General features: G+C 46.5%; 1 protein-coding gene and 1 long non-coding RNA gene across 5 annotated transcripts; one reads left to right on the top strand and one right to left on the bottom strand.

Moving 5' to 3' along the window:
- The first annotated feature begins 61 nt into the window (after positions 1-61).
- LOC111837566 (transcriptional enhancer factor TEF-5-like) lies at positions 62-24,276 on the top strand. Of its 4 annotated transcripts, XM_072715540.1 has the most exons (13): positions 62-284; positions 9,997-10,061; positions 11,228-11,290; positions 11,411-11,473; positions 12,834-12,845; positions 16,114-16,242; positions 17,485-17,528; positions 17,631-17,689; positions 18,514-18,650; positions 20,800-20,973; positions 21,203-21,346; positions 21,455-21,607; positions 22,042-24,276. In XM_072715540.1, the coding sequence occupies exons 1-13, from the start codon at positions 149-151 to the stop codon at positions 22,153-22,155; spliced, it is 1,293 nt and encodes a 430-aa protein (XP_072571641.1). In that variant the 5' UTR covers positions 62-148; the 3' UTR covers positions 22,156-24,276. The 4 variants fall into 4 exon arrangements, with proteins under 4 accessions (XP_072571641.1, XP_072571642.1, XP_072571644.1 ...); XM_072715541.1 differs by lacking the exon at positions 11,411-11,473; XM_072715543.1 differs by lacking the exons at positions 11,228-11,290; positions 12,834-12,845.
- LOC111837567 (uncharacterized) lies at positions 4,724-6,727 on the bottom strand. Its single transcript, XR_002836681.2, has 2 exons — positions 5,999-6,727; positions 4,724-5,319 (listed from the first exon to the last, which is right to left on the bottom strand). It is a non-coding gene; the product is annotated as an uncharacterized lncRNA (long non-coding RNA).
- Positions 24,277-24,519: the final 243 nt, after the last annotated feature.

Raw genomic sequence — 24,519 nt, 5'->3', positions numbered from 1 at the left:
TTCCCTACATCTGCACCTCTTCGTTTTCTTTAATTACCCCCCCCCCCTTCTCTCCCAGCAGCCCCGGGGGGCCTCCGTCACCATTGCGTCTAACGAGTGGAACGCGAACGGCAGCCCGGAGGGGGCGCTGGAGGAGGGCAGCGATGAGATGGACAAGGCCATGGACGGGGACGCCGAGGGCGTGTGGAGCCCCGACATCGAGCAGAGCTTCCAGGAAGCCTTGGCCATTTACCCGCCCTGCGGCCGGCGCAAGATCATCCTCTCCGATGAGGGCAAGATGTACGGTAAGGGAACCGGCGCTTTGAAGAGGTGGGGAGGCGCTCGTCCCTCCACGTCCTGCCCGGGGCCTTTGACGACAGGAGATACTTTACGAATGCAAGTATTGTTTACAGCTGGACTGTCCTACTTCGTTTTTTTTTTCCATTGAACACTCAGCAAAGTTGCTCAACACGCTGTACGAATCTGGAAGGTTGTCTTGCCAGGATACACGCACATGCACGCACACACGCTCAAAGAAGCTAAGCTAAACATTGTGTAATATGCAGTATTTATTACCTAATATCAAGAATAAGTCATGTAATAAGGACTGACTGTTTTTTTTTTTTGTAAACTCTAAGTTGTGTGAAGTCTTTCATATTCCAGTCGAATATCCTGTGTGAAATGTCATTCCTGCAACCCAAACCTATGTGAGAATATAATTTCCAGTGGTTTATCACTCCTAAAACATCCGGCTATGTAGGTTAATTCTGGGGAATATGTGTACTTCTCATCTGGTGTTGGTTTTCTTTAAATGACAGCATGTGTGTGTGTGTGGTTGGGATGGTGAGATTTTCAGAGCATTGTTTTTGTGCGATGGCCGATTCTGAGCTGTTATTTGTCGTGGCCTAGATAGATTCTCCTAATAATGCTAACGATGCTAACATCACGGAATCTGCAAGAGGTCACATTTGAGCAATGACACGGGACACGCAAACTGGTCCGTCCAATGACGACAGCAGCCTGGAGCTGTGACACGGCGTCACTGTGACTGGCAGCAGGTGTCAGATCCTTTTAGAAGCTGGGCTCACGACCAGCACGCTAGCAGAGTTAAGTCCTGATGAGTGGACTCGCTTTCCTGATCTGGGAGATGTGTAGATAAAGGAAACAGCGATTGATATTTATTTTTTTTGTGCATACTAATTTGAACTTGCTGTGTCTCTAGCCTGTTTTTCATAAACATCTGTGGATTCCTGAAAAGTATCCCGCAGGGAACACACATGTGCAAAAATGGCAAGAGGATCCTTTAAGTAGCTGTGTTTCTGAAGTGCTGTCCGGCTTGGAAACAGCCAAAGCAGGAGGGGAAGATGGGATCTCAGAGGTCGGCGGTGTTATATGAGGTGGTCGTACGCACTGTCTGAGGTTCTCAGCCCTGAGTTCAGAGTTCACCGCCTAATTGGTGTAAATATGGCCGTTTTCTGTTATTGTTTTCCTGGCTCGAGCCTCAGACACACCATGTGACTCAAAGTCGTTACAGAACTCCCCCACCAGGCTGAAAGCATAAAAAATTGGCAAGGAATATATACCCCCTCCCCCTCCACCCCATATCTGGGAGGTGTCCTCTAGGGAGCCTTCAGGGGAAAAGGAGTTCCTTCCCCCTCGGGCTGCTGCAGACACACGTCAGTTACGGGCTTTAGGAGAGAGACAGGCTTTAGGAGAGAGTCAGCCTTCCACATGCGTATATACAAATTAATGACACATACCTACAAAACAATTAACACATGCACACAAAATATCCTCCTCACACACCGACACGCAGGTGATAATGGGTATGCCCCGAGCTTCTGTCTCCCTCTCTCCTACTCTCCAGACTTTTTCTTAATTACCCTGACTAAAATCATTTTATTAATTTTTTTTGGGCACCAAACTAACAAACATTTGTATCTGGCTGATGAAAACCCCCCCCACTGCCGCACAGACTCACGTTCCAGTCGCAGCGTTGCGGTAGTTTAGCATGTTAGCTTTCAGGCGTCTCATTTATGAGACGACAGGCCAGTAATCTCCCAGAAAGCCTCTGCTCTCCTGACTCAGGGTTCGTCATACCACTAATGTGGAATTTCCTGATATTTCGGATTTCGGTGAACGTCTCTGGCCAGCTACATGCCTGCTATCCGCAAAGTCGGCTAGCTCGGTCCTCAGGCTCCTTCCAAGCGGCGTCTGGCTGCACGCTGTCACGAGGAAGACGTTCCGTCGTGTGGCGAGTCATTGGCAAGGCTCCGAACCCCCCCCCCCGTTCTTCACTGTCCATGAGTAGCTTGATTGGGAGCTGTCGGTGGACCTTGTAAGCTTTAGCTGGGGGGGGCTGACAGGCAAATCGATTGGATTTGAAAGCAAAGTGAGGCGTGCCGGCATGCCCTGGCAGGATCTGAGCTGTTGTGGCTGTTGCGGACAGTTCAGTAAAAGACAGAATTAAAGAGTAACCCAAGATGGGGAAGAGTTAAGACTGGGCATGTTGCCAAAGCAGCCTACAGTCTTCTGGTCACTCCGTCTCAGCTCCCAGAGCTTTGGTTTGAGGTTGATTACCACAATTCACACCCGTGTCCTTATAAGGATGTCTTAGTTTGAATAGGTATGTGAAAATGGTAAAGGGGGGGGGGATGCTCTTTTGTAACAGAACCCCCCCCCCCACCCCCCCATATAATTATTTGGGGTTCAGGCTTTCAAAAAAGAATCTGGTTATTTTCCTTCTTTTCTGTAAAATCCTTCCCCTAAGTTTTTCGGACTAGTCAAAGCCGTTTGAAGGGAGGATTTGTGCTACACATTTAAATTATTTGCGTTGTTTACTCGGGTTTAATAATTCGAGATGATCTGGTGGGATGACGAGGGGCGGCAGTTACGTTAATCTAGCACAAACATTAGCATGTCGGTGATTTGTTGGCCTGGTGTGTTTGTCCGTGTCAGACTGACAAATGACTCTTGGAATCTATTAACCACAGAGCAGGGGGTCTTTTTCACGTGTCTGCCATTAAAATCTTTTACGGTGTCGCTCTGTTAGACCTTCATGTGTGCTTTCTTTACTGTTCCTTAAGTAAGCGACCATACAGCTCTACGGCTTGCAGTGCAAATATTTCTGGTCTTGGCGCTACTCCTTTTTGTGCAACAAGCACTGTGCCTTAATTGTGTTAATGTTTGCTGACGATTTGACCTTGGAACTGTGCTATAGATTTAGGTTTGTAATACAGATGTACTTTTTCAGATTTATTCTGTATTATCAGTGTATTTTGTGTGGTTTTGTTTGTATTGAAGATGGATAAAGTTTTGAGCTGTTTTGAAGGAAGGCCTCTGACCTGGCCCAGCAGCCTCTTCCGCTGCTGTTTACACTGCTGAAAGAATGAGTGTAGACTCCTCTCTTTCCCAAGACCCCAGAGCTTTGGCCAGACCAAGTCTGCAATCACTTAGCTATGGTATATTCCTCACTGCCTTCCCTTTCTCTCCTGCTGCTGGACAATTCTGTTCTCGCGTCATTGCTTTTCTCTGCAGCTGAAATTGTCACAGGCCAGTTTGTCTCTTTGGCTAAAGCGTTAAACAGTCAGTGCACCAAATGACAGACAAGAGTCCTATTATCAGTAATCGGTAAGTGTGATCAGTAAGTCCCATGTGGAGATGGAGGCCTTGGTTTCTTTCAGGAACTTTATTGTAATTCCTCTTAAAGTTGGATTAGTCTGAAGCTGTAGCAATTCCACATGTTGTATTACAGGCCTTTTACAAACCCAACTTTTGAGTTTTACTTAAGTTTGGAAAGTTAGTTTTCATGGTGTAACTGGTCCTGCCGAGAGTTCACCTACTAATAGTGTATCTGAAAGTTTGTCACTCTGTGTGTCCGGGTTACTAATTGGCTTACAGTTTTGCTGTTGTCATTATGCGGTGCTGAATATGGAGGTGAGGTAAATAAATCGCTTCTTACTCACACAGCCTGTCACTCATAGTCATGCGGCACAGTCAGTGTAATAATAGCTCATTTCTCATCTGCGTATGAGTTTCTGTTACCTTCTAAAAAGACTTTGACATCACAGGGTCCACTCTAGGAGAAAAGGTGTGAATGTTGCGAGTGGATCTGGTATTTCATGGGTGCAAATATTTTCATTGAAGATTTTCGAAAGGCTTCAAAGTGAAGCCTGACCTGGTCTCGCTGACTAATCAGGGGAACTTTTATGGTGTGGTCAACTTTTTTTCGCAAATTTTCGCTTCAGAAACTTCAGGGTTGGTGCGTCACTCGGCCCCATCATACCTGAGATGGCAGAAGCTGAAATTCCTATTTAAAGAATTGTCACATCATTAATTATGCATGAAATGTTTCGGTGATTAGGTTTTAATTTTGATTTGATGACCTTGAAGAATGGACTTTAGTGGCATTTTGAGGTGTGTGTGTGAGTGTGTGAGTATGAGTGTGAGTGAGTGAGGCGGGTACAAGGCTTTAGTGATCTTCATTAACAGGCATTTTAATCCCCAGAAATTCATCAGGGGGCGCCTTCAATAGCTACCCTGCTGCTTTGAATTAAGACATGCAGATGGCATGAACAAGCCCCAAACATAAAAAGAGCTTGCACACGTCTGTCTGTACAGCATTCTATCCACACTTCCCCAATATGTCTTGAGACACCCCACGCTTGTTTTCCAGAACTGAATACATTCACAAGACAACACAGGCAAGATACTTGGATGTTACTTTTCTTCAGATAACTAATAATAACTTGTAATCAAAGACTTATTTCCCACTGAATGCCCCACCCAATGCATCTGCATGCCAATAATGCAATGTTTTCTTTTGTCTGGTACAGGGGAGAAGTTTTTTTTTGAGATTTAACTCATTGAAGCCTTGCATTTCGTTATTACTAAACTTATTTTGCCAAGAAATTCCTGCGTGAATCATCCCAGAATCCCATCGTCTGTGTTTCAGAAACAGTTTTAGAAGCTTCAGGTCATTTGCATACCTCGCAGAATTAATCCAGCCTGTGTGCATCTGTGTCTGGGTGGGAACGTTGCGTGCATCCAGAAACATGGCTGGGGGGGGTGCTCTTTCGACGGGAGTGGGGGGCGGAACAGATGAGCCCACAGGGAATTGATGAGAGGCTTTCTGTGTCAAACGAGTGACAGACTGGATTTGTTTTCGGCTGGGGTGTTGCGTGGACAGCGGCGCTGAGCGTGGGGCACACCTTTAATGGTGTCAGCCGGTGTGACCAGGTGCAGGACACGGTTGGCACGGTAACACCATGGCCACAGCGCCGTGGTGTTTCGACACGAGTTTCAGCTCGGTTTGGTCCCGGCTTTCGTCTGCAGCACTCCCTGTGTACGAAAACAAAAGTTTCTTACTTTAAACAACCCCATCTGCTTTTTAATAGGCCGCAGTTCATTAAGGTGACTTTTATAGAGAATGTTGCTTGGCAGCTCCCCCACAGAAGGTGTGTAAGTGACTATAATAATAATAACAAAAGAACTATTAATAATAATAGTTCTGTTGTTAGTCGTAGTATTTTTTTGTCTTCTCATGGTACCAGCAGGCCTATTACTTCCCGTTTTCATAAGTGCATTTGTTAGCTTGTTGAAGTAGGACGTTATGCACACAATTCTTTTAAATCGGTATCCTGTAAACAGTTAATTATCTCAAGATCACGAAATGCGTAACTTAATTTTAATTTCAGCGTTACTTAAAGCTGTTATTTAGGTAAAAGTCGCATTCGCACTTCGCATATATGGGAGATTGGAGAGGACAAAAATGGTATTTTACAGCTGCGTTTCACAGCATGATAAGAAAAAGACCAGAATCCCCTGTTTCGTTCGCTATTGTCCTCCTTATTAAAATCTGTAAAAGGAAAATTGCGCGCGCGATCCGTGCCGCGACCTAGAAACACGTCCCGCTGCCGTGCTCCATAATAATGCGAAATATAAAGGCATTATTTTTCACACAGCGAAAAAGTTACTCTCGTCTTATACTTAGAGAAGTTTCTACCTGCACCTGGCTCACCTGCAGCCACCCCCAGCCCCGCATCTCCGAGCCGTGACTCAGAACCCGTCATTTTGGCTCCGGCGCAACCCCGGGAGATGTTTTAAAGATGAGTGTTTGGCAGAAATGCGGCTCGTCTGGTCTGATGGCAGCGGCGTGAGGATGTTTTTCCTCTTCTGTTATCTGGTTGCCGGGATACTTGCCCGAAGAGGAGGCGCTTTGCTGGGCTGTATTACAAAATAGGACGTACTCGCGCGACAAAGCCGTGCAGTGCGAATACGAAGTACGCTGGCAGGCATCACCAAAAAAAAACAAACGGGTTTCTTGTAATGTTTTCGGGTGGCACGGTGATGTTGGTAAAACGATTACAGCTAATAGCAAAATAAATGGTTTCCCACGAGAGATGGTGACCTTTCCTGAACAGCCCTGCAGCAAGACCCATTTTACGGGTGTCTTTCATGAACCAAGATTGTCTGGAAACTTTCTGAGAGCTCATCTTATGTGGGCGTGGCTAGCCCCCCCTAAGAAAAAGTTCTTTAGTCTTCCCAAATAAATGTACTCCGATTAGTTTAAATAGCACCTTTTATTTTGATTTCGTTAAAATCAGACCCCCCTGGAAAAGGCTCCAGTAATACTCTGATGCCTCACCAATCGTTTTTCTGGCAGTTTTCTGCTCAGAACAGTCTAACTGCTGCTTTATCACAGAAGCCTTTCCCAGGACACTGAGACTATAAGTTGCCTCGAATGTTAATTTTGCCTTGCTGGTGTTAAATATAGGAGCACTGAAGGGCTGTAAAAGCCAACAGGATATCTGGGAAGTGTTGGCGGTGTGCAGTGGCATGGGAGACAGTTTGATATCGGGGGGCACCTAATCATTTAAATACAAAGGTCTATTTATTGGGGGGATAAATGAAGCCAAATGAAATGGGGGGGGGGGACCGGTGTGTGTGACCAGCTTGGTTCTGTTCAGAGTGTAAAGTGTGGCCCACTAGGTTGTTTTTCAGGAGGGAAACGGGGAAGTTTACTGGCTGTGTGTGTGTGTCTGTCTATATGCATGTTTGTGTGTGTGTGTCTGTCCATATGCGTGTTTGTGTGTGTGTCTGTCCATATGCGTGTTTGTGTGTGTGTGTCTGTCCATATGCGTGTTTGTGTGTGTGTCTGTCCATATGCGTGTTTGTGTGTGTGTGTCTGTCCATATGCGTGTTTGTGTGTGTGTGTCTGTCCATATGCGTGTTTGTGTGTGTGTGTCTTTCCATATGCGTGTTTGTGTGTGTGTGTGTGTGTCTGTCCATATGCGTGTTTGTGTGTGTGTCTGTCCATATGCGTGTTTGTGTGTGTGTGTGTGTCTGTCCATATGCGTGTTTGTGTGTGTGTGTGTGTGTCTGTCCACATGCGTGTTTGTGTGTGTGTGTGTCTGTCCACATGCGTGTTTGTGTGTGTGTGTCTGTCCACATGCGTGTTTGTGTGTGTGTGTGTCTGTCCATATGCGTGTTTGTGTGTGTGTGTCTTTCCATATGCGTGTTTGTGTGTGTGTGTGTCTGTCCATATGCGTGTTTGTGTGTGTGTGTGTGTCTGTCTGTCCATATGCGTGTGTGTGTGTGTGTGTGCCCTCTTGCATGCATTAGGAACACCGAGTCAGCCCCTAGGGCGCTCATACTGAGAGTTGAGCAATCCGTTAGGCCGGCCGTCCTGCCATGGGGGGGCCTTTCTGGGCGGTGACCGAGGTGTGCCTTCCAGCTCCTCCCCAACCTCCAAGCTTGTCAGGGAACCGGGCCGCTGGGCCCTGCTGTTCCGGCTGAGATGTCTCGCTGGGTTTCCCTTTCAGATCAAGTCACGCAATCTCACCGCTCCATTATATTTTTTTTTCTGGGTGCTTCCGTGCTTCACCTCGGACTTCAGCCTCGCCATCGTGAGCTGATTCATGCCGTCAGGGCTGAGGAGAGGTACTCCTCCTGCTGTCACTCCAAATTCCTCGGCCGTATAAAGGTTTAAAGCCCCCACTGGCCCAGTTGGGCCGGATGGACTGCAGCAGGTGCTCCTGGGGGCGAGCACAGTTGGGGGGCTGATACAGTGGGGACTTTGTATCTGATGGAGAAACTGTACAATTGCCCCCTCCCCCCAGTCCACATAGAGCTGGGGTTTTGCCGTCTCTGTGCAGGAGTAGGCCCCAGTGTGTGTGTGTGCCCTCAGGCCCACGGGGAATGAGCAGAATGTGGTGGTGCGGGTGGGTGTGTCCACCCCCCCAGGGTGTGTGGGGAGAGGTCCAGGTTCACGGTGAGGAAGGTGGGGGTGTCAAGGCAGATGGCCAGGGTGAGAGTACAAAGGGCAGGGGGTGAGGGGCTCCAACACGTCAGCGTTTACGTTGATATATCTGATGCCGTTCGAGCCGAGGCTACAGTCGCACTCTGACAGTAGATTTAAAGCAGAGAGAGAATTTACTGGCCATTTGATTCAGGCCTGAAAACCCTGCCCCCTGGATTAGTATGAAAGTGCTGGCCCTATCAAGGCCCTTAACCCCCAGCTCAAGGGGCACTGCATGCTGGCTAACCCCACACTATGACCTCAAAACTTACTTTCACCTGCATACTGTATGTGTGTCTCATAAAGAGCAGGATGGGGTATGCAAAGAGAGAATTTCCCAGTGGGCATGAATAAATATCACTCTTCTGCATATTTGCTTTCCCTGGGTAGGTTAGTCTTCTGGCCTAAAGCATTATTTAGACTGCAAGCTCCTGGCGTCTCCAGCTGTAATGATATTGTGGGATGTTTGATGCCCTGGTATATGTCTGCAGACATAATGGCTACATGCACTTACAGCTAATTCTCCAGTATTGTATTATAAAGCATTGTACAACAGTATCATTTAATTAGCTATAGTCGTTTAGTTAGATTTCCTGTTTTGGCTTTTATATGTGACAGCAGTTATGTAAATGAGTGCGCACATTATTATGGAATAAATGTAATAGAATTGAGTTGAATCACTCATTTTTCATTTAGAAGAATCTAGCGACTTGATTGTGGATGCTGCCGGCATCCCTTCAGCTTTTGATATTTGGTGTGGTCTAGATTCATTTGTCTGGCTTAATAGGTGTTTGGATAATTCAGTGTCAGAGAGTTTAGGGCAAGGTTTGTAGTTTTAGTAACTTGTCGAGACAGGCGAGTTGTTGACTGTCTCCTCCATTGTCTTCTCGCTCTCGTTTACTTTCCATTTACACTCGTGTCACCTTAAACTCTGGTGTGTAAGCGATACTATTCTTTGATCCTTTGTCAAGCACTTTGGAGCGATCGTATCTGTAAGGTGCTGTATAAAAATATAATAGAATTTTGAAGCCTTGAATACTGTGCTGTCATATTTGAACACTTGTCATTTTTCCATATTTGTTGAACCTCTAGTATAACTTAATGTTAGCAATGGAAGATGAATGCAGTTAAGTAGATTTTAATTGAATTAGTTCTTTAAATATCGATCCACTTCTATAGTTTTTGTTGAAATATTCTATTTTCTGACACATTTGCCCCAATTTTGATTCACGTTTTGTTCCTGCCCTTCCTTAATCAGTCACACTACCACCATTTGGAATAAACAAGGAAATTAAAAACAGTGCTTTAATACTTGAGTCATATCCTTGATTTACACTTTCCACCCCCTCAGAATTAACTACCCGACTCAGTCAGTTGGCTATGCAGGTTATTAGTATTTTAGCGCCACTTTGTGGCCAAACTATGCACAGCTCATTATTTGTAAAGGAGCTGCAGGTTAGTCACGCTTGAGGGCTGTGGCTCATTATCCCACATTTCACGAGACTGAAAGCTGGATTTATGGCCTCAGGGATCTCCCTTACAGACTGCCAGGACTGCTGAACGACACGAGCAGCGCCGGCAGTGTCTCACATCACTGCACCGGCACCCCGGCCCATTTCCCTCTGCCTTAAGGCCGCACGTTCAGTATCGCCGCCCTACCCGGGCTTCGTGGGTTTCCCCCGTCCTGAAGTGCATCTGTCTGTCTGCCTGTGTTTCAGGTCGCAATGAGCTGATAGCCAGATACATCAAACTTCGAACTGGCAAAACCCGCACGAGGAAGCAGGTAATTGTTGCCTCTTATTCTGGATTTGGGCTCTTACTGGATACAGAGCTATTACACTTTTATTTAATGCAAGAAAATGGGGAAAAAACCAGTTTCAGTTAATTTACTGACACTTCAGCACATTTCTGGGTTTGCTGGGTTATGGGAGGTGATTGTTATTCACACTGAAGTGACGGTGAGCTGAGTGAATAACAGCTACCGTGAAATAAGCGGTGGTTAAGGTCTGGCTTGAAGGTGATGGTAACAGTGACTTTGAAAGAGCGTGCCTGGTGAAGAGAGACATACTGAACGCTATTGGGATTTGAGGGTAAGGGACAGGGATGTGTGTCACATTCAGAGAGCTGCTGTCACTGGGAACATGGTGACGAGTAACAGTGAGCAGCTATATGAGTGATGCTCTCTGGCCTTCGCTTAAAGGACGTCCCCGTCACCACGACCAGCCCAACCTTTCTTGCTGCCCTAAGCAAAATTTTATTTATGACATATCCCTTCCCATTCGATAGACTGATTACATGGGGCGACCCCTAGTGACCGCTGGGTGCTAAGCATCCGCTTAATTCACGTATGCTTTGGGCCAGCCCTGTCCATCACACAGTGAGCTTTTGACACAGTGAGGTTCACCAGGTTTTGCAAGGCACCCACCAACCTGCTCCAAGCTCAGTTTCCGTGTGTGGACACTTTCTCACAGAACTGGACCAGAGCCAAGGCTTTCGTTACAGCCTGTGAGCAGAAACACACTGATACTGAGCTACGAACCGGCCAGCAGGGGGCCTAGCGCTCCTAAGAGGGGAGTCTGGTGCTGTACTCGCCGTAACACCAGACCAGGTTTGATAAAGGTTTTCCAGTTCCGTTTGTCAGGCTTCCCAGAAACCATCCAATCAGGTGTTAGACCTCCCACAGACCATCCAATTAGGTGTCAGTCCTCCTAGAAAACATCCAATCAAAACACACAGCATCGAATATTAATCCGAATGCTGATATGCATGGCATGTCCTATTTTCTAAATCGTTCAGCATTTGAAACCTGTTGCTGTATGTGCCGACATGAAAGTTTAAGTTTAATAATGCCTTGTCAGGTCACCATGGGAACACTGCAGGCCCAGTTTTCAGCGTTTTGGCTGTTGGTCGCTCCTACCTGTGTGTTTAAAACTCTTTCACACCCTTTAGGTGTCTAGTCACATACAGGTGTTAGCGAGGAAGAAAGTGCGAGAATACCAAGCCGGCATCAAGGTAGGTGGCGCTAGCTGGGCCCCTGGGCCGCGCCGGGGCGTCTCTTTCCTCTTTGGTTACGGCTTCTCTCCCCTCCTTTCCGCTCTCCCCTCTTCCCTTTTTCCGCTCTCATCCCCGCAGGTCTCTAGCCACCTGCAGGTTCTCGCCCGGAGAAAATCCCGCGAGATGCAGTCGAAGCTGAAGGTATGCGCTTGATGGCACTCGTCAGTGTCTGCCTCTAACAGCCCATTGGGGGTGGCTGTACGCCCCACCTCCTCCCCGAATCCTAACGTTTAAACCCTTACGGCTTAAATTAATCGTACTAATCGAAGCCCCGGTCAGACCCGCACCGCCTGCCGGTGGGAAGGGCGGGCAAGCTCATGACGATTTGACTTTGACGTGCCCGATCGACGGCTCCCCGTGACGGCTGCCCTCGGTGACCCCAGGACAGCTTGTGCCGAGAGCAGCACGACATTACTAGTCCAGCTCTCCCTCGTTCCCTCCCGCTCTAAACAGATGAATGTGGCTGTATCCGTTAGCGCTGGAGAATACAGGAGATCCACCTCGTATGGCCCATTCTGACAGAAATCTTCGCTTTTGGTATTTTCCATAAACACCAAAGCATTTATAGTGCAATTGGGCAGTTTATCACCGAAATGGGAGTCAGATACTGTCCTGTGAAGCGCACAGCTCTAATTTAAGCGTCTGCATTGCTGCCGCATGGCCGCCTCTGGTTCGCCTGGCTTTAGTGCTGGCTCCTTGTGCCTCGCCGCTGCCCCCTACTGGCCTCCCTATGCTTCCTCCCTACCTGTTCTGTATATGCACCCTCCTCGGCCCTCTGCCTTTGTTCTCCTTTGTGTCCTCCTTCCTGTTTCTTTCCCGCCCGACAGGCCGTCCGCCACTCCTCATCGACCTGTTTCTCATCCTTCTTACTGAACCGGTGACTGGGACCCATCTTTCTGACTAGAATTGTGTAAGACTGGGGTTAATTTTTAATAGTTCTAAATGGCCTTCAAGCCTCAGCGCTTTGAATGAAACACAACTCTGTCTTGAATAAACTGCCGCAACGTCTATAACCAGAATCTGGTTTGAAAGTCTGCGGTTCCAGTCACCAGCTACAGTCTCCCAGGTGGGATTGTCATGGGAATCTAATACTGATGTTTGGGGTCTTTCTGGGTGTTCCTCTCTTTTCCTGTGGAGATCAGCATCTCCATCATCTTCTCGTCATTTTTCATTACAATATGAGAAATCAGTAACATTTACTTGACCCTGGTAGAAAGATGCTACTAGCACTGATATATAATTAATAAATGGTTCTTTTTCATTAGTGTGCTTAATTTTAATTTTAGAGAGGGCTGTGCAATATGCTATACCCAGCATGGTCAGGTGCATAGAACCAAGTTTATTCTACCGCATTACCTGCCGCACATGCCAGATGTGTACAGTCTCCTTCAAAGTGTGTATACTTTGCTGGAGCGATGACGTAATTGACAGGAAGGTGGCACACGGTGACCTTTGTCCTTAAAGAGCTTTACACTAATGGTGTCTCTCTTCCTCGATTCAGGCCATGAACCTGGTAAGTTTTGGACCGGAGTTTTTCCGCCCTCCCCGCTGGCTCGGCCCACGCGGCTCTCTGCTCCTCCACGGTGTCTCGCTCTGGGGCAGCGGGAGCACCTGCTCGTTTGTGACTCGCTGTACGCCATGGCTTGTCTTGCCTGGGCCACTTTAACCCACGCCTGTAACCTCCAAACAAAAGGCGCCCCAGAAACGTCTCTGTCCTCCTCATCACAGACTAATTCTGTTCGTGCTAAGCTTGTTTACTCATGCTTACTCATGCATGTGTGTATCCCGTTCATCCTGAAAAGGAAGCTGGGCTTTCTAAGGATGCTATGGCCACTAGCTTGCTTTCATGAGCTTGTCAGCTCACATTGGTGGGGGGATATTAACTCCATAAACATGGTTCTTTCTACTGACTGGGGCTCAGGTGCTGTTTTAGGTTTTTTCAAGGTGATCATGGCGTGATGCAGTAACACGGCACATTTTTTGGAGCGTCGTGAAATACCGAGAAGCTGTTGTCATAGAAACTTGCAGTGGGAACATCAGAGCTTGAACTGTGAAGGCTTGGCAGTAGCCAGGCCTGTAACAAGAGCGTTCCTCGCCTTTGGCAGGGCGACAGTGGGAAATTGTGTTGTATGCAGTGATGGCAATTGAGTGCAGCCTAAGAGGAGAATGAAAAGCCTTGTCCTGCCTCCTGAATGGAGACCATTGTGCGTGAAGCCTTGGCCGTCGAGAGAGAACCTGATTACTACTCATAACCAAAGAACCGTTTAAGCTTGTGGCCTCCACACACAGCGAGGAGCGTCTGACACTTAAAGCAGCCTTGCTTTCTGAGCACTGATTGTTCCGTGGTGCTGCTTTTGGTGCGAGTGGAGGCACTGTAAAAGCTGTTTTTGGTAGCCTGCTGAGCAGTGATGGAGTGCAGTGGCTTTTGGGATTTCCACTGTAAGTACGAGAGCTATCAGCTAGCAGTCAAGAGCATTAACACTCACCCAGGGCTCCTGACTATGGCTCTGGTAAAGCAAAGTACTTTTTTGCACATGCCCACAATTTCTTTAAAAAATTAAATAAAAAAAAATCTTATCTTAAACCAAACTTTTGACGGGATTCCTCTGAGGGGCTCTGATTTCCTCCTGCCTGGGATAGGCTCCAGGACCCACCCACCCATGATTGCCAGCATAAGCAGCTAGACTTTGTGTTTATGCTATGTTTATTTGAGCATAAGGACTTGTGTTCCCTATGTCATGGCGAGGAAGCTATTGTCACTGTCAAAGGGATGTCCTTTTAAGAGCATAGCTGGGAAGATAATCAGCTGGGTCCTTGTTACTTGAGAGCCAGTTTTTGTTTAGCTAAGATGCTAAAATTAGAGGATTTAACAGCGTGTGTCTTTTCGGTGGCTACCTCCCTCTGCGGTGCGTTAGTGTCAAGAATAGCACGAGCTTCCTGTCCGCTATGATCTGCTTTAGGCAGGAGGTATGAGGTGTTTTTTGGGCGCTTTTCCACCGCACAAACTGCGGTACTTTCGCTTTTCCATTGACTTCCGGTCGAGTACCAGTACCGAAAGTACCAAACCAGCTGGGGTACTTCTTTGGTACTTCGGTACTTTGGGGTGGGACTGGCAAAAGTATTTGCTGTCGATTGGTTATGCAAATAGCCTGCCGTTGAAACATAAAATACAACCGCCATCTTTTGAAACACACAGCAGCGAGAAACAAAATAAAAAGCAGTAGAAACAAAAATATAAAAATGTAAAATGGAAGGATGGACAAACGAGGAAACACAGACTTTAATCGCCATATGGTCAGATGAACAGATCCAGCGGGATTTCGATGGCACGACTCGAAATAAAAAAGTTTTAGCCGTTCCGGGCAATTCAGTTTCCCTATGATTCCCCTGTCGCGCGCTGATTTGTACGCGGTTTCGCTGTTGTTTTCATGTCTTTTTACGAAGCTCTTCAGGTAAACAAGCCATATATTTTAAAACATTTTTTTATTATCACATGCCTTTTAGATGTTTTTTGTTTTTACAGATAATGGAATTATTGAATTCGCTGGATAGAGATATTTATTGATGAAAACGGTATAGTATTGCTTATAAGACTATCATGCGTGACGCGTCATCTACTGTATTCACATGTAATAATGTACCTGAGTGATTTTCATACATCTCACATACATCTTTGCCTAAATATTAGGAGAAACATTATTTCCTGACATCCAGGATATTTGGTTCCCCCCTGTTAAAATATATTATATAAAGTATACAGCAACTCTGGGCATCGGTACTAATAACGATACTGTATTCACATGTAATAATGTACCCGAGTGATTTTCAGACATTTCACATACCTCTTTGCTTGAATATTAGGAGAAACATTATTTCCTGATAGACAGGATAAACATAGGGAAACTGAATTGATCGGAACACCGAACAATGCCGCTTGAAAATCAAAAAACATAATTAAATAATTTGTTTGCTTTCAAAACACTTAATTATCAGTAAGCTAATTCTTACTGCTTTGATCGGCTTAGCCAAAGTAAGTGTACCTACGTAAACGTAAATGATGGCAGCATTCATGCAATTTGGATATTACTGAATCTTATACTGTGATAGAAGCTCACATAACAATAAACCGCATTTTCCAGCCTAAACTGTTAGTTTTAAATTTGGGCTTTTTTTTATTATGATTTAAGCTGCGCTTTGTGATGATGTCAGTCAGGGGCAGTCACTGATGATGTCATTTGGCGCCAGTACCATGTTTTTTACGCCAGTGGAAAACCGACACGAAAGAAGTAGTAAGTACCGTATTTTCGGCACTTTATGTAAGTACCGAAAGTACGGTACCTGGTGCGGTGGAAAAACGCCCTTTGAGTGTTCAGTTATATTCAGATATAGATAGTGGTGTATTCTGGGATGCCAATGAGGGCTGGATGAAGCGGACTGTGTGGCAGAGAAACAGTCCTCGTGGTTTTTTTTTTTCCCCCAGCATCCTCTCACTTCTGGGGCTGCACGTAGAACATTCCAAGTTGCTCTTCCTGTTCTCCAGCTCTGCGACTTTAACATGCTGCTGCAGTAAAGCACAGAATGAACTCACAATTGCTACTGAATACTGGAAATCTTATCGGTATAGTTCCTAGGCTAGATTGTAGCATCTGCGATGATTTTCTTCTCTGCTTGGGATAAGGTGCTTGGTACTTCTGGAATGCTTTATCAATCTGTGTGTGTCTGTGTGCGTCTGTGTGTGTATATATATACACACACACACAGGGTAAATGTCTTGGTTACAGGATCAGGCATCCAAAGACAAGGCCCTGCAGAGCATGGCTGCACTTTCCTCAGCGCAGATCGTGTCCCCTGGCATGACGAAGACCCCCCTGCCCCCCATGCCCCAGTCACCGTACCCCCCGCCTTCCCGGGTGAGTCCTCCCTTAGACCCGATGTGATCTTCCTAAACACCCAGGGTGACGTCTGCTCTGGACATCACAGGAAGTTTGGCCCAAAAACAAATCTGGAAGCATGGTAACCTGGGTAACTGCTAATCCATTACATGTGAAGCTTAGTTCATGCTTCACTTTTCTGCGTGCGCTTTCGGGCTACGGATGATCATGCGCAGGGCGGCTTGTCATGATACTACATTTGGCTGTGGATGCAGATGGTAGCAGCCGGTGCTGCATACAGCTGTGATATTCCGCCAGACCAGGAGGGGACAGATGTATTGCAACAAATACAAGCAGTGTAGTGAAACAGGTACATTTTTATCAGCAGTTTTAAAGTTATTAGTATAGGCTCAGGCGATGCTACATTATGGCATTCAGAGGTATATTGAAATCCTTGAAATTAGCCCATCGGCGAATTTTACCACCAAGATTTCTAAATGGCAGCATAGTGCGTCTACTCTTCCTCTACTCTTTCGTCATTAACCGCTGATGCGCTGTGAAATTCCACACTGCCACCTACTGGACACACCTAATCGATTACACCTAAATCATGCACATGTGCATATTCCGCTAGACACAAAAACCTGGGCTACACACCGACTGCAGCTGTTTGCAGCCTTGATGATGAAATTTAGGTCACAGCCCTTCGTCTGCATCCGAGAGTGGAAAAGTGGAATATGACTTGGTGTTTAGTGTAACAGGAGCCAGTTGCGATATTCCCTAGTTACTAGGGTGCAGTGTGCAGCCCAGGGAATTAGGATGCTTTGCCTGTGATCAGAAGGTCGCTGATTTGAATCCCACAGATGTCAGAGTGATTTCACTGCTGGGCCCTTGAGGGAGGCTCTAATTCCCAGTAGTTCCAGGGACTACATTTCATTTATATGTTTCCTTGGAAAAGTATTTGCTAAATAAATAAAATGTAAATGTTCTAGGGCCACTGTGTGTGTGCTGCTTTATTGCAATTCAACCCGTCAGACCCAAATCCATTTGACCAGACACTATATATTCCTTCATAAAACAGCTGTTGTTAATTATGATTATAATTGTTTCTTAAGCATAATTGTCAAATTTTTAATACCAAGATTAAGTTGAATGTCCTCGAGCAAGTGAAGTGTGCTGGCTGATTGAGATGGTAACCAGCACACACGCTAGGCTTCTCGTCTCACCCAGCTCCCTCTTTCCTGTGTTGATGTGCTGACTCTCTGACATCTTCTCCCTTAGTTCTGGGCCGCCTCCATCCCTGGACACCCAGGACCCACTCAGGAGTAAGTAGGCCTTTGAGCTGTTTACTGTAGCCCTAGCTGAGCTGTTCCCTGCTGAAAATGGCTTAATTGTAACTGTACCCCACTGTCTCTGTCCTTTCCCAGCATCAAGCCCTTCTCACAGACACCATACTTACAAGGCCCAGTGCCCACGCCCATACCCAGTGAGTATGGTGGGAACATCTCCAGCTCTCTGGCAGGCCTTGCTGATTACCAGCTGGTATCAGAAGCTCGAACCTCTCCTATCCATCAGCCATGGAAGTCCTGACTGAAGGAGATGTCAGCTATCAGGCAGCTTTGTGTGAAGATATTTTTTGATTGCACATATGTCTTTTGTGTCTAGCTAAGCAGGGTTAGGAATCTCTGCCCCATGTCCAGAAGGTTGTGGGTTCAAATCATGTGGCCATCACAGTACTCTTCAGTGATGGGCCATCAAGCAGGGCCCTTAATTGCTTCCGGGGCACTGCTCTCTAATCCTCACTTGTGCAAAAGGATTAGCTAAATATAAATAAATAAATAATCTGCAGTGAATAGGCATTCAGTCTATTGTGTGGATTGCATTGCTGTCTATGCTTTCTGGAGTTAAATTGCTAGGATGAGTCATTTGGATGGATGGATGGATGGATGGATGGATGGATGGATGGATGGATGGATGGATGGATGGATGGATGGATGGATGGATGGATGGATGGATGGATGGATGGATGGATGGATGGATGGATGGATGGATGGATGGATGGATGGATGGATGGGCGGGCGGGCGGGCGGGCGGGCGGGCGGGCAAACATGGTGCCTGTTCACACCTCACCGCACCTGCAAAAGCTGTGACTAACTTCACGTGGCGTTAAATGCTTTAAGCTAAGAAGCTTAGACGTTGCTTGTTCCTCCATTTGTTGCTCTTGTCCCAGCTTATGGCTTCTCAGCCTTTACTACCCCCCCTCTCCGCCACACGCGTCCTCTGACACGAGCATTCCCTCCCCCTGCCCAGGTTACGAGCCTCTAGCACCCCCGCTGGCCCCGACTGCCACGGCGGTGCCCGTGTGGCAGGACCGCACCATCGCCTCCTCCAAGCTGCGCCTACTGGAGTACTCGGCCTTCATGGAAATGCAGAGGGACCCCGACACGGTGAGGCGTCATGTTAGCCTTCAGGGCTTGTCCTTTGAAAAATGCAGGCGCACACAAATTTGTGCACCTAAAAAGTGCTAGGTGCACAATTTTACCTTTTTTGTGCGCCTAAAATGTGGTTGGACTTTGGTGCAATGGGTCAAAATGTACTTGTATTTGTACATATTTCTGTTTTTTGTAGTCCTAGTATTAGTTGAGAATTTTGTCCTAGTTTTAATGCTTTAACATATTTTGTAGAAACCCATTTAAAGTGAATCACTTTTTATTGGTGAATAAAATTTGCAATTCAGAATTCAGTCTTTTTTGCATCAATACTTTGGAGATTGTCCTCAATTTGCATAACACTTGCTGCAGAAGGCTGAGGGGAAGAGCACCATAATATTAAGATTATATGGGCCAAAACTTAGATATGGCATCCAATAATTTGTATGAGCCAAATTCTGTTTCTCCACTGAAATTGCATTTGTTAGCCAGTGTCTTCTCTGAAAACTTAATTCTTGGATGAAGAACACATCAGCAGTCAATCCCAGCAGCAGCCAATCCTTAACATGTATACAGCTAATACTAACTAGTTATGAAGATGCCATCTCTTAAGTGCTTGAGTAGTTTTGAGTAGGTTGCCTTCCAGGATAGAATCTGCAACTAGACCACAGGGTGAGTAATGACAGTAGCCAAGGATATTGCTGTTGGACTAGGACTAAGAGTGGGGATAGCTCAATATTAAGAGTTGGACAATAGGGTTGGGTCGATAGACGATGCCATCGTCCATCGCCGATGACCGATAGACATCACGATGCTGAGCCGACATCGCGATCCTCCGCCCCACCCCCGCCGCAGCAGCAACCAGCTCACGAAAAACACACCACTTAATCACACTATATAGCCAAATTAAATGCATGCTTTCAATTTCCGCATCTTTACTTATTTTATTATTATTATTATTATTATTATGAGGAAATAACAAGGAAGTTGTTAGCGATCACAATACAAATTACAGTGAACTCCAAACGAATTACACGAACTAGTTCGTTTACATTAATAAATGAGGCATACAGAAACAGCAGAAAAAAAATCAAAATAATTTTAATTAAATTAGATTAAATAAACTACACCAAATATGCCTTTTTCATGGTTTTACCATAACGAACAGAACGTCTGCGCATCTTTTGCACGGATAACTTGACCGCAAATCCTACACACCACTTCAGACGTATCTCGTGGCTGTCCTGTTTCATTCGGTCTAAAGCCAAAGTATTGCCAGAAAGGTGAATTTGCACCTTTTTTACCAACCAAGTTTGTCGACGCCATTATAACGACACAGATCACTGTGCCTATTCATGCCAGAGTCCCGCGGAAAAAGTGATTGACAGGTGGTAATTTGTGTGTAACTTATCTTTATTTATTTATGGTTTGGTTATGGGTAAAACAAAGACCATGCGGGTCAGGTAGTGGAAACGGTAGGCTACAATTAATTAATTCGTTCCCCAAAAACGTTGCATTCTGACACGGATTACCCTTGCTATCCATGCTTTTTTTCGACGCCATTGTTGTCATGAATAATTCCGTGGAGCGTCGATTGGTCACGTGACAAATTATGAGGCGCGTACAATTTAATTCTTTTTTATTGATAGGCGCGCATTTCTTTGCGCAGCTCTTCACCATTTTAGGCGCGTGATGGCGTGCACGCGCAATTGCGCACCTTAAAGGACAAGCCCTGAGCCTTCCTGTCACCTCGTGTGTTTCCGAGGTCCGGTCCAGGTAGACCATCCCTGTGGACTTTCAGAAGGCCACGTAAAACTGAGAATGGTTCTGCAAATGCAAGCCCCAAACTTCTCGAAGAGGCTGCACATCTTCCATAATATTCTCAAAAATATTTAGATTCCTTGTAATTACAGAATTTAGAAAATAATTAATGTGCGTGGCTCTGTGGGTTACATGTCCCCGTGCCTGTGATCAGAAGGTCACCAGTTCAAATCCCAGTATTGGCAGAGTGATGTCACCCTTGGGCCTTTGAGCAAGGCCCATAACCCACAGTAATTTATTTTCTGCAAGTCTTGCCCCCCCCCCAATCCATTGAACCATCACTCGGCCCCTCCCTCCGCCCCTCCCATCCATCTGTAACGCTCTCCGTTACCTCTCTCCACTACAGTTCAGCAAGCACCTGTTTGTCCACATCGGCCAGACCAACCCATCCTACAGCGACCCCCTGCTGGAGGCTGTGGATGTGCGGCAGATCTACGACAAGTTTCCCGAGAGGAAGGGCGGCCTGAAGGACCTCTACGAGAAGGGCCCCCAAAACGCCTTCTTCCTGGTCAAGTTCTGGGTGAGTGCTCAAAGCTCACGGTGCCTAGCATGACTTTAGCGGGTAAGTGGTTGGGGGCAGATGGATGCATGGCTGGATGGATGGGCCACATACATTTCCAGCCTTGGGAGGTCACATGAAGCTTTCACCCCAAGTTAGCTACCATATGAACCCCCATCAAAGGAGGGCGCTGTTCCTCTCAGTGGAGGCGTCTGTCCCTGATGGGCTGGGAAACGCGTGTCACCCGCAGGCGGACCTGAGCGGCGGCGACGTGCAGGACGGCCCCGGCTCCTTCTACGGAGTCAGCAGCCAGTACAGCAGCAGCGACAACATGACCATCACAGTCTCCACCAAGGTCTGCTCCTTCGGCAAGCAGGTGGTGGAGAAGGTGGAGGTAAGACTGCTGCCGCTGCCCACCAGTCGCCCGCTTTACATCACCTGTGGTGTACGCTGCTCCCCCACCCCCTGTCTGACTTCGGCTGATTGCACCCCCCCCCCCCAGACAGAGTTTGCCCGCGTAGAGGGCGGGAGGTGCGTGTACCGGATCCACCGCTCCCCCATGTGCGAGTACATGATCAACTTCATCCACAAGCTCAAGCACCTGCCAGAGAAGTACATGATGAACAGCGTTCTAGAGAACTTCACCATCCTGCAGGTAAGGTCACGCGCGGGTGCATGCTGTCGGCAGGGTGGGCATATACAGGTTTTGGGGTCAGAAAGCAGGGTCTGCCAATGTCAGGTTCTCCTAGAGCATCTGGAGTTACGAGTCTTGTTCAGATGTGCAATATTGATATGAATCTCTGTTGTGGGATTCGAATCCACTGCCTTCTGGGCACAGAGTCAGATCGCCCAGACCCACCTACCTTAATGATCATGCATTTGTGTTGATGCTCTTTCTCTTGTATTGTAAGTCAGATCTGCACAAATATATGGTCTTTTAGCATAAATTTGATAAAACTGGCAAGTATGCAGAATTATGATGGGCTCTCAAGACTAGAGACATAAGTACTTGTTTTGTTGTGTAGTTGTGCCCAGTTTTGTGTGATGTTTCCTCACTGTCTCGCCCCGTCCTCTGTCCTCCTGCGGCAGGTGGTGACGAACAGGGACACACAGGAGACCCTCCTGTGCATAGCCTTCGTGTTTGAGGTGTCCGCCAGTGAGCACGGGGCACAGTACCACGTCTACCGACTCATGAAAGACTAGGCACTGTGGTTGGCAGGGGGCTTCAGCTCGCGTCTGGTGGCATGATTCATGAAAGAACATCGCTCAGCGAAAGCGGGGGAAACATGCAAGGATACACACACACACACACATGGCACATGCGTGACAAACAACACAAGCGGCTGTCTGCGCTCTGCCTCCTCTTCTTAATATAGGAAAACAAGCAAGCAAAAAAAAACCAGCAGTCTTTCATGTACCTTAATCTTTCAGGGATATTCCTACTGTTTTAAGTCGGTGAGTGAGTGAGCAAGCGAGGGAGGCTCTCGTTAAGAGGGCGTGCGGACGCGAATGGCGAAGACGTGGGGGTACCGGGAGTGGGGATTGCCTGCGGATACGTTTTTAGTATTCTAGCCAAGGGGTGGGGGTGGGTGGAAAATGGTTGCTAGGCTATTGAGTGTTTATGAAGAATCTTTTGAAATGGTTTGCATGCATACTTTCTGTTTTTCTTTCTAAAATATAAGTCATGAGACCAATAAGTCCTTTAATGGCAGATGACTACCTCGTCCTGGATAAGCAAAGGAAATCAAGATAAGGAAAATCCCAAAGCAGAACAGGGCTCAGGATTCCTTTGTCTTTAGTCTTTCATAAAAGTCCCCTTAAACTCTGATTGCTCTGTTCCTGCATTCGTCTTTTCTGCTCTTTTGGATAACATGCTAATTGAGTTCGTCTCGATTTCCCCCACCTAATAAAGTCTATGAGTGTATTGTAACTCCTCTCCCCTTAAGCACTAATCTTGTATCCTCCTTATTTGCCTTCGGAGGAGCTTGTGAAAGGCCGGTTTCCGCTGTGAAGGTTCCAGCTGTCTCCCCGGTGCCCCCCCACCCCCACCCTGTCTGCTTTCTCTGGTGCTCCACGCGGGTCTCCTCCTTCAGTATAACGCACAGATTGAAGCTAGTCCAGCTGGTTCCTGAGTGATGCAGCACTTATTCTGATACTGCTGGCTTTCTGCACCAATCAGTCCATTAGCAGGCAACTCAAAGTACTGGAGTAGTTCACTTTCTGTCATGTGTGCTTTCTGGCAACTGCCGGGCAATATTTTGGATAAATTAACCCAATTGTCAAAATCAGCTGAACTGGGCAGGGAAAGTAGTTTTGTAATAGTCTTGTAGGACTTCTTGCTCTATATTCATATAATTTGGACTTAATAGGAAGACTGGAACTAATAAGCTAAATATTATGTTAGCCTAACAACCTATTATGGAGGTGCTTGCAAAAGGCCAGAACTGCAGTATCCCAGGAGTGAATTACCTGCTTCTCCCTTTCCAATGCAGCAGAGGCACAAATCGAGAGCATTGTGAGTAACTAAAGGCCGGCTGTCTGTGCTTCGCAGCTGCCGCCCCAGCGTTCGGTTCCGTCCCCACGTAGCTGGACCACGCTGTCTGCCGGAGTATCGGACGCCACCTGTAACGCTGCGGCGGAGAACTGGCAACTTGTGCTGGCAACAAGTTCGCTACTTGCGTGTAGGAAGAGGGAAGCGCAGGGCGCAGGGTCTGTTTTTCACACACCTGTTGAGCTTAGACAGTGATTCCTCTCTTTTCACATTTACCTTCGGAAATGACGACACCCGCTACCTAGAGTCCTATTCCAGCTGCGGCCACCACCGGAGTTTCTGCGAAATCGAGGGGGGGGGGGAGGCGTGAAGCATTCAGCGTCCGAGATCAACAACTACAGAAGCTTGTGAACAGAGTGGAAATTGCCAAAAAGAAAAAAAAAGTTATGGAAAAATAAGCACAGTCCACTGGACTCTGAACAGCCACTCAGCCTGCAAGAGCGGTACCTTTTTATTTTTTTGGTTTTGTTTATTCTCTTGGTTTTATATACAGTTTTGTGTTCTAAAGACTTTCATTCATAACTCGAATTTTTTTGTGTTGACCTGACATGTTGGTGACGTGTCTCATGTATTTGAAGCTGACAAGCGTAAGTGAGTTTCCCGTTTTACCTGGTGATGCACTCTGACCTTGGCTCCCATTGGTGCATTGTTTTCTTGTTCTTGTAAATTTTGGTTTTCTACAGTCGGATGGGGTTGTGTAATCGGTGTATTATGTATAATCTATCAATAAAAAACATGGTGACTAAAGACCCATTTTCATACAGAGAACAGTACACATGACTGGCGTGTGTGTTTATTTTAGTCACTGAATGAATAGGTCTATGCAAGGAATATCTGCAGGTCTGCTGATTGCATTTAGTTTGATACAATAACATTCAAAGAGTTTTGTGACAACTGGGCCACAATTTTTAATTCCATGATATAAACTCGTAACATTTCTAATCAGTAAGTCCATGGTAGCAGTGAGTTGGAAGCATTTTACTATTTTTCAAAATGGTTACAGGCTACTGAATCTG

This window comes from Paramormyrops kingsleyae, chromosome 8 (genome assembly GCF_048594095.1).
Source record: "Paramormyrops kingsleyae isolate MSU_618 chromosome 8, PKINGS_0.4, whole genome shotgun sequence".
In the NCBI taxonomy this organism is placed as follows: domain Eukaryota; kingdom Metazoa; phylum Chordata; class Actinopteri; order Osteoglossiformes; family Mormyridae; genus Paramormyrops; species Paramormyrops kingsleyae.
Note: the sequence above shows the minus strand (reverse complement) of the source record. Positions and strands in the feature narration are given on the sequence as shown.

Coding starts and splice junctions, on each gene's coding strand:
- LOC111837566 (XM_072715540.1), top strand. CDS start 149: ATGGACAAGGCCATGGACGGGGACGCCGAGGGCGTGTGGAGCCCCGAC. Junction 10,062..11,227: donor AAACCCGCACGAGGAAGCAG/GTAATTGTTGCC, acceptor CACACCCTTTAG/GTGTCTAGTCACATACAGGT. Junction 21,347..21,454: donor AGGTGGTGGAGAAGGTGGAG/GTAAGACTGCTG, acceptor CCCCCCCCCCAG/ACAGAGTTTGCCCGCGTAGA.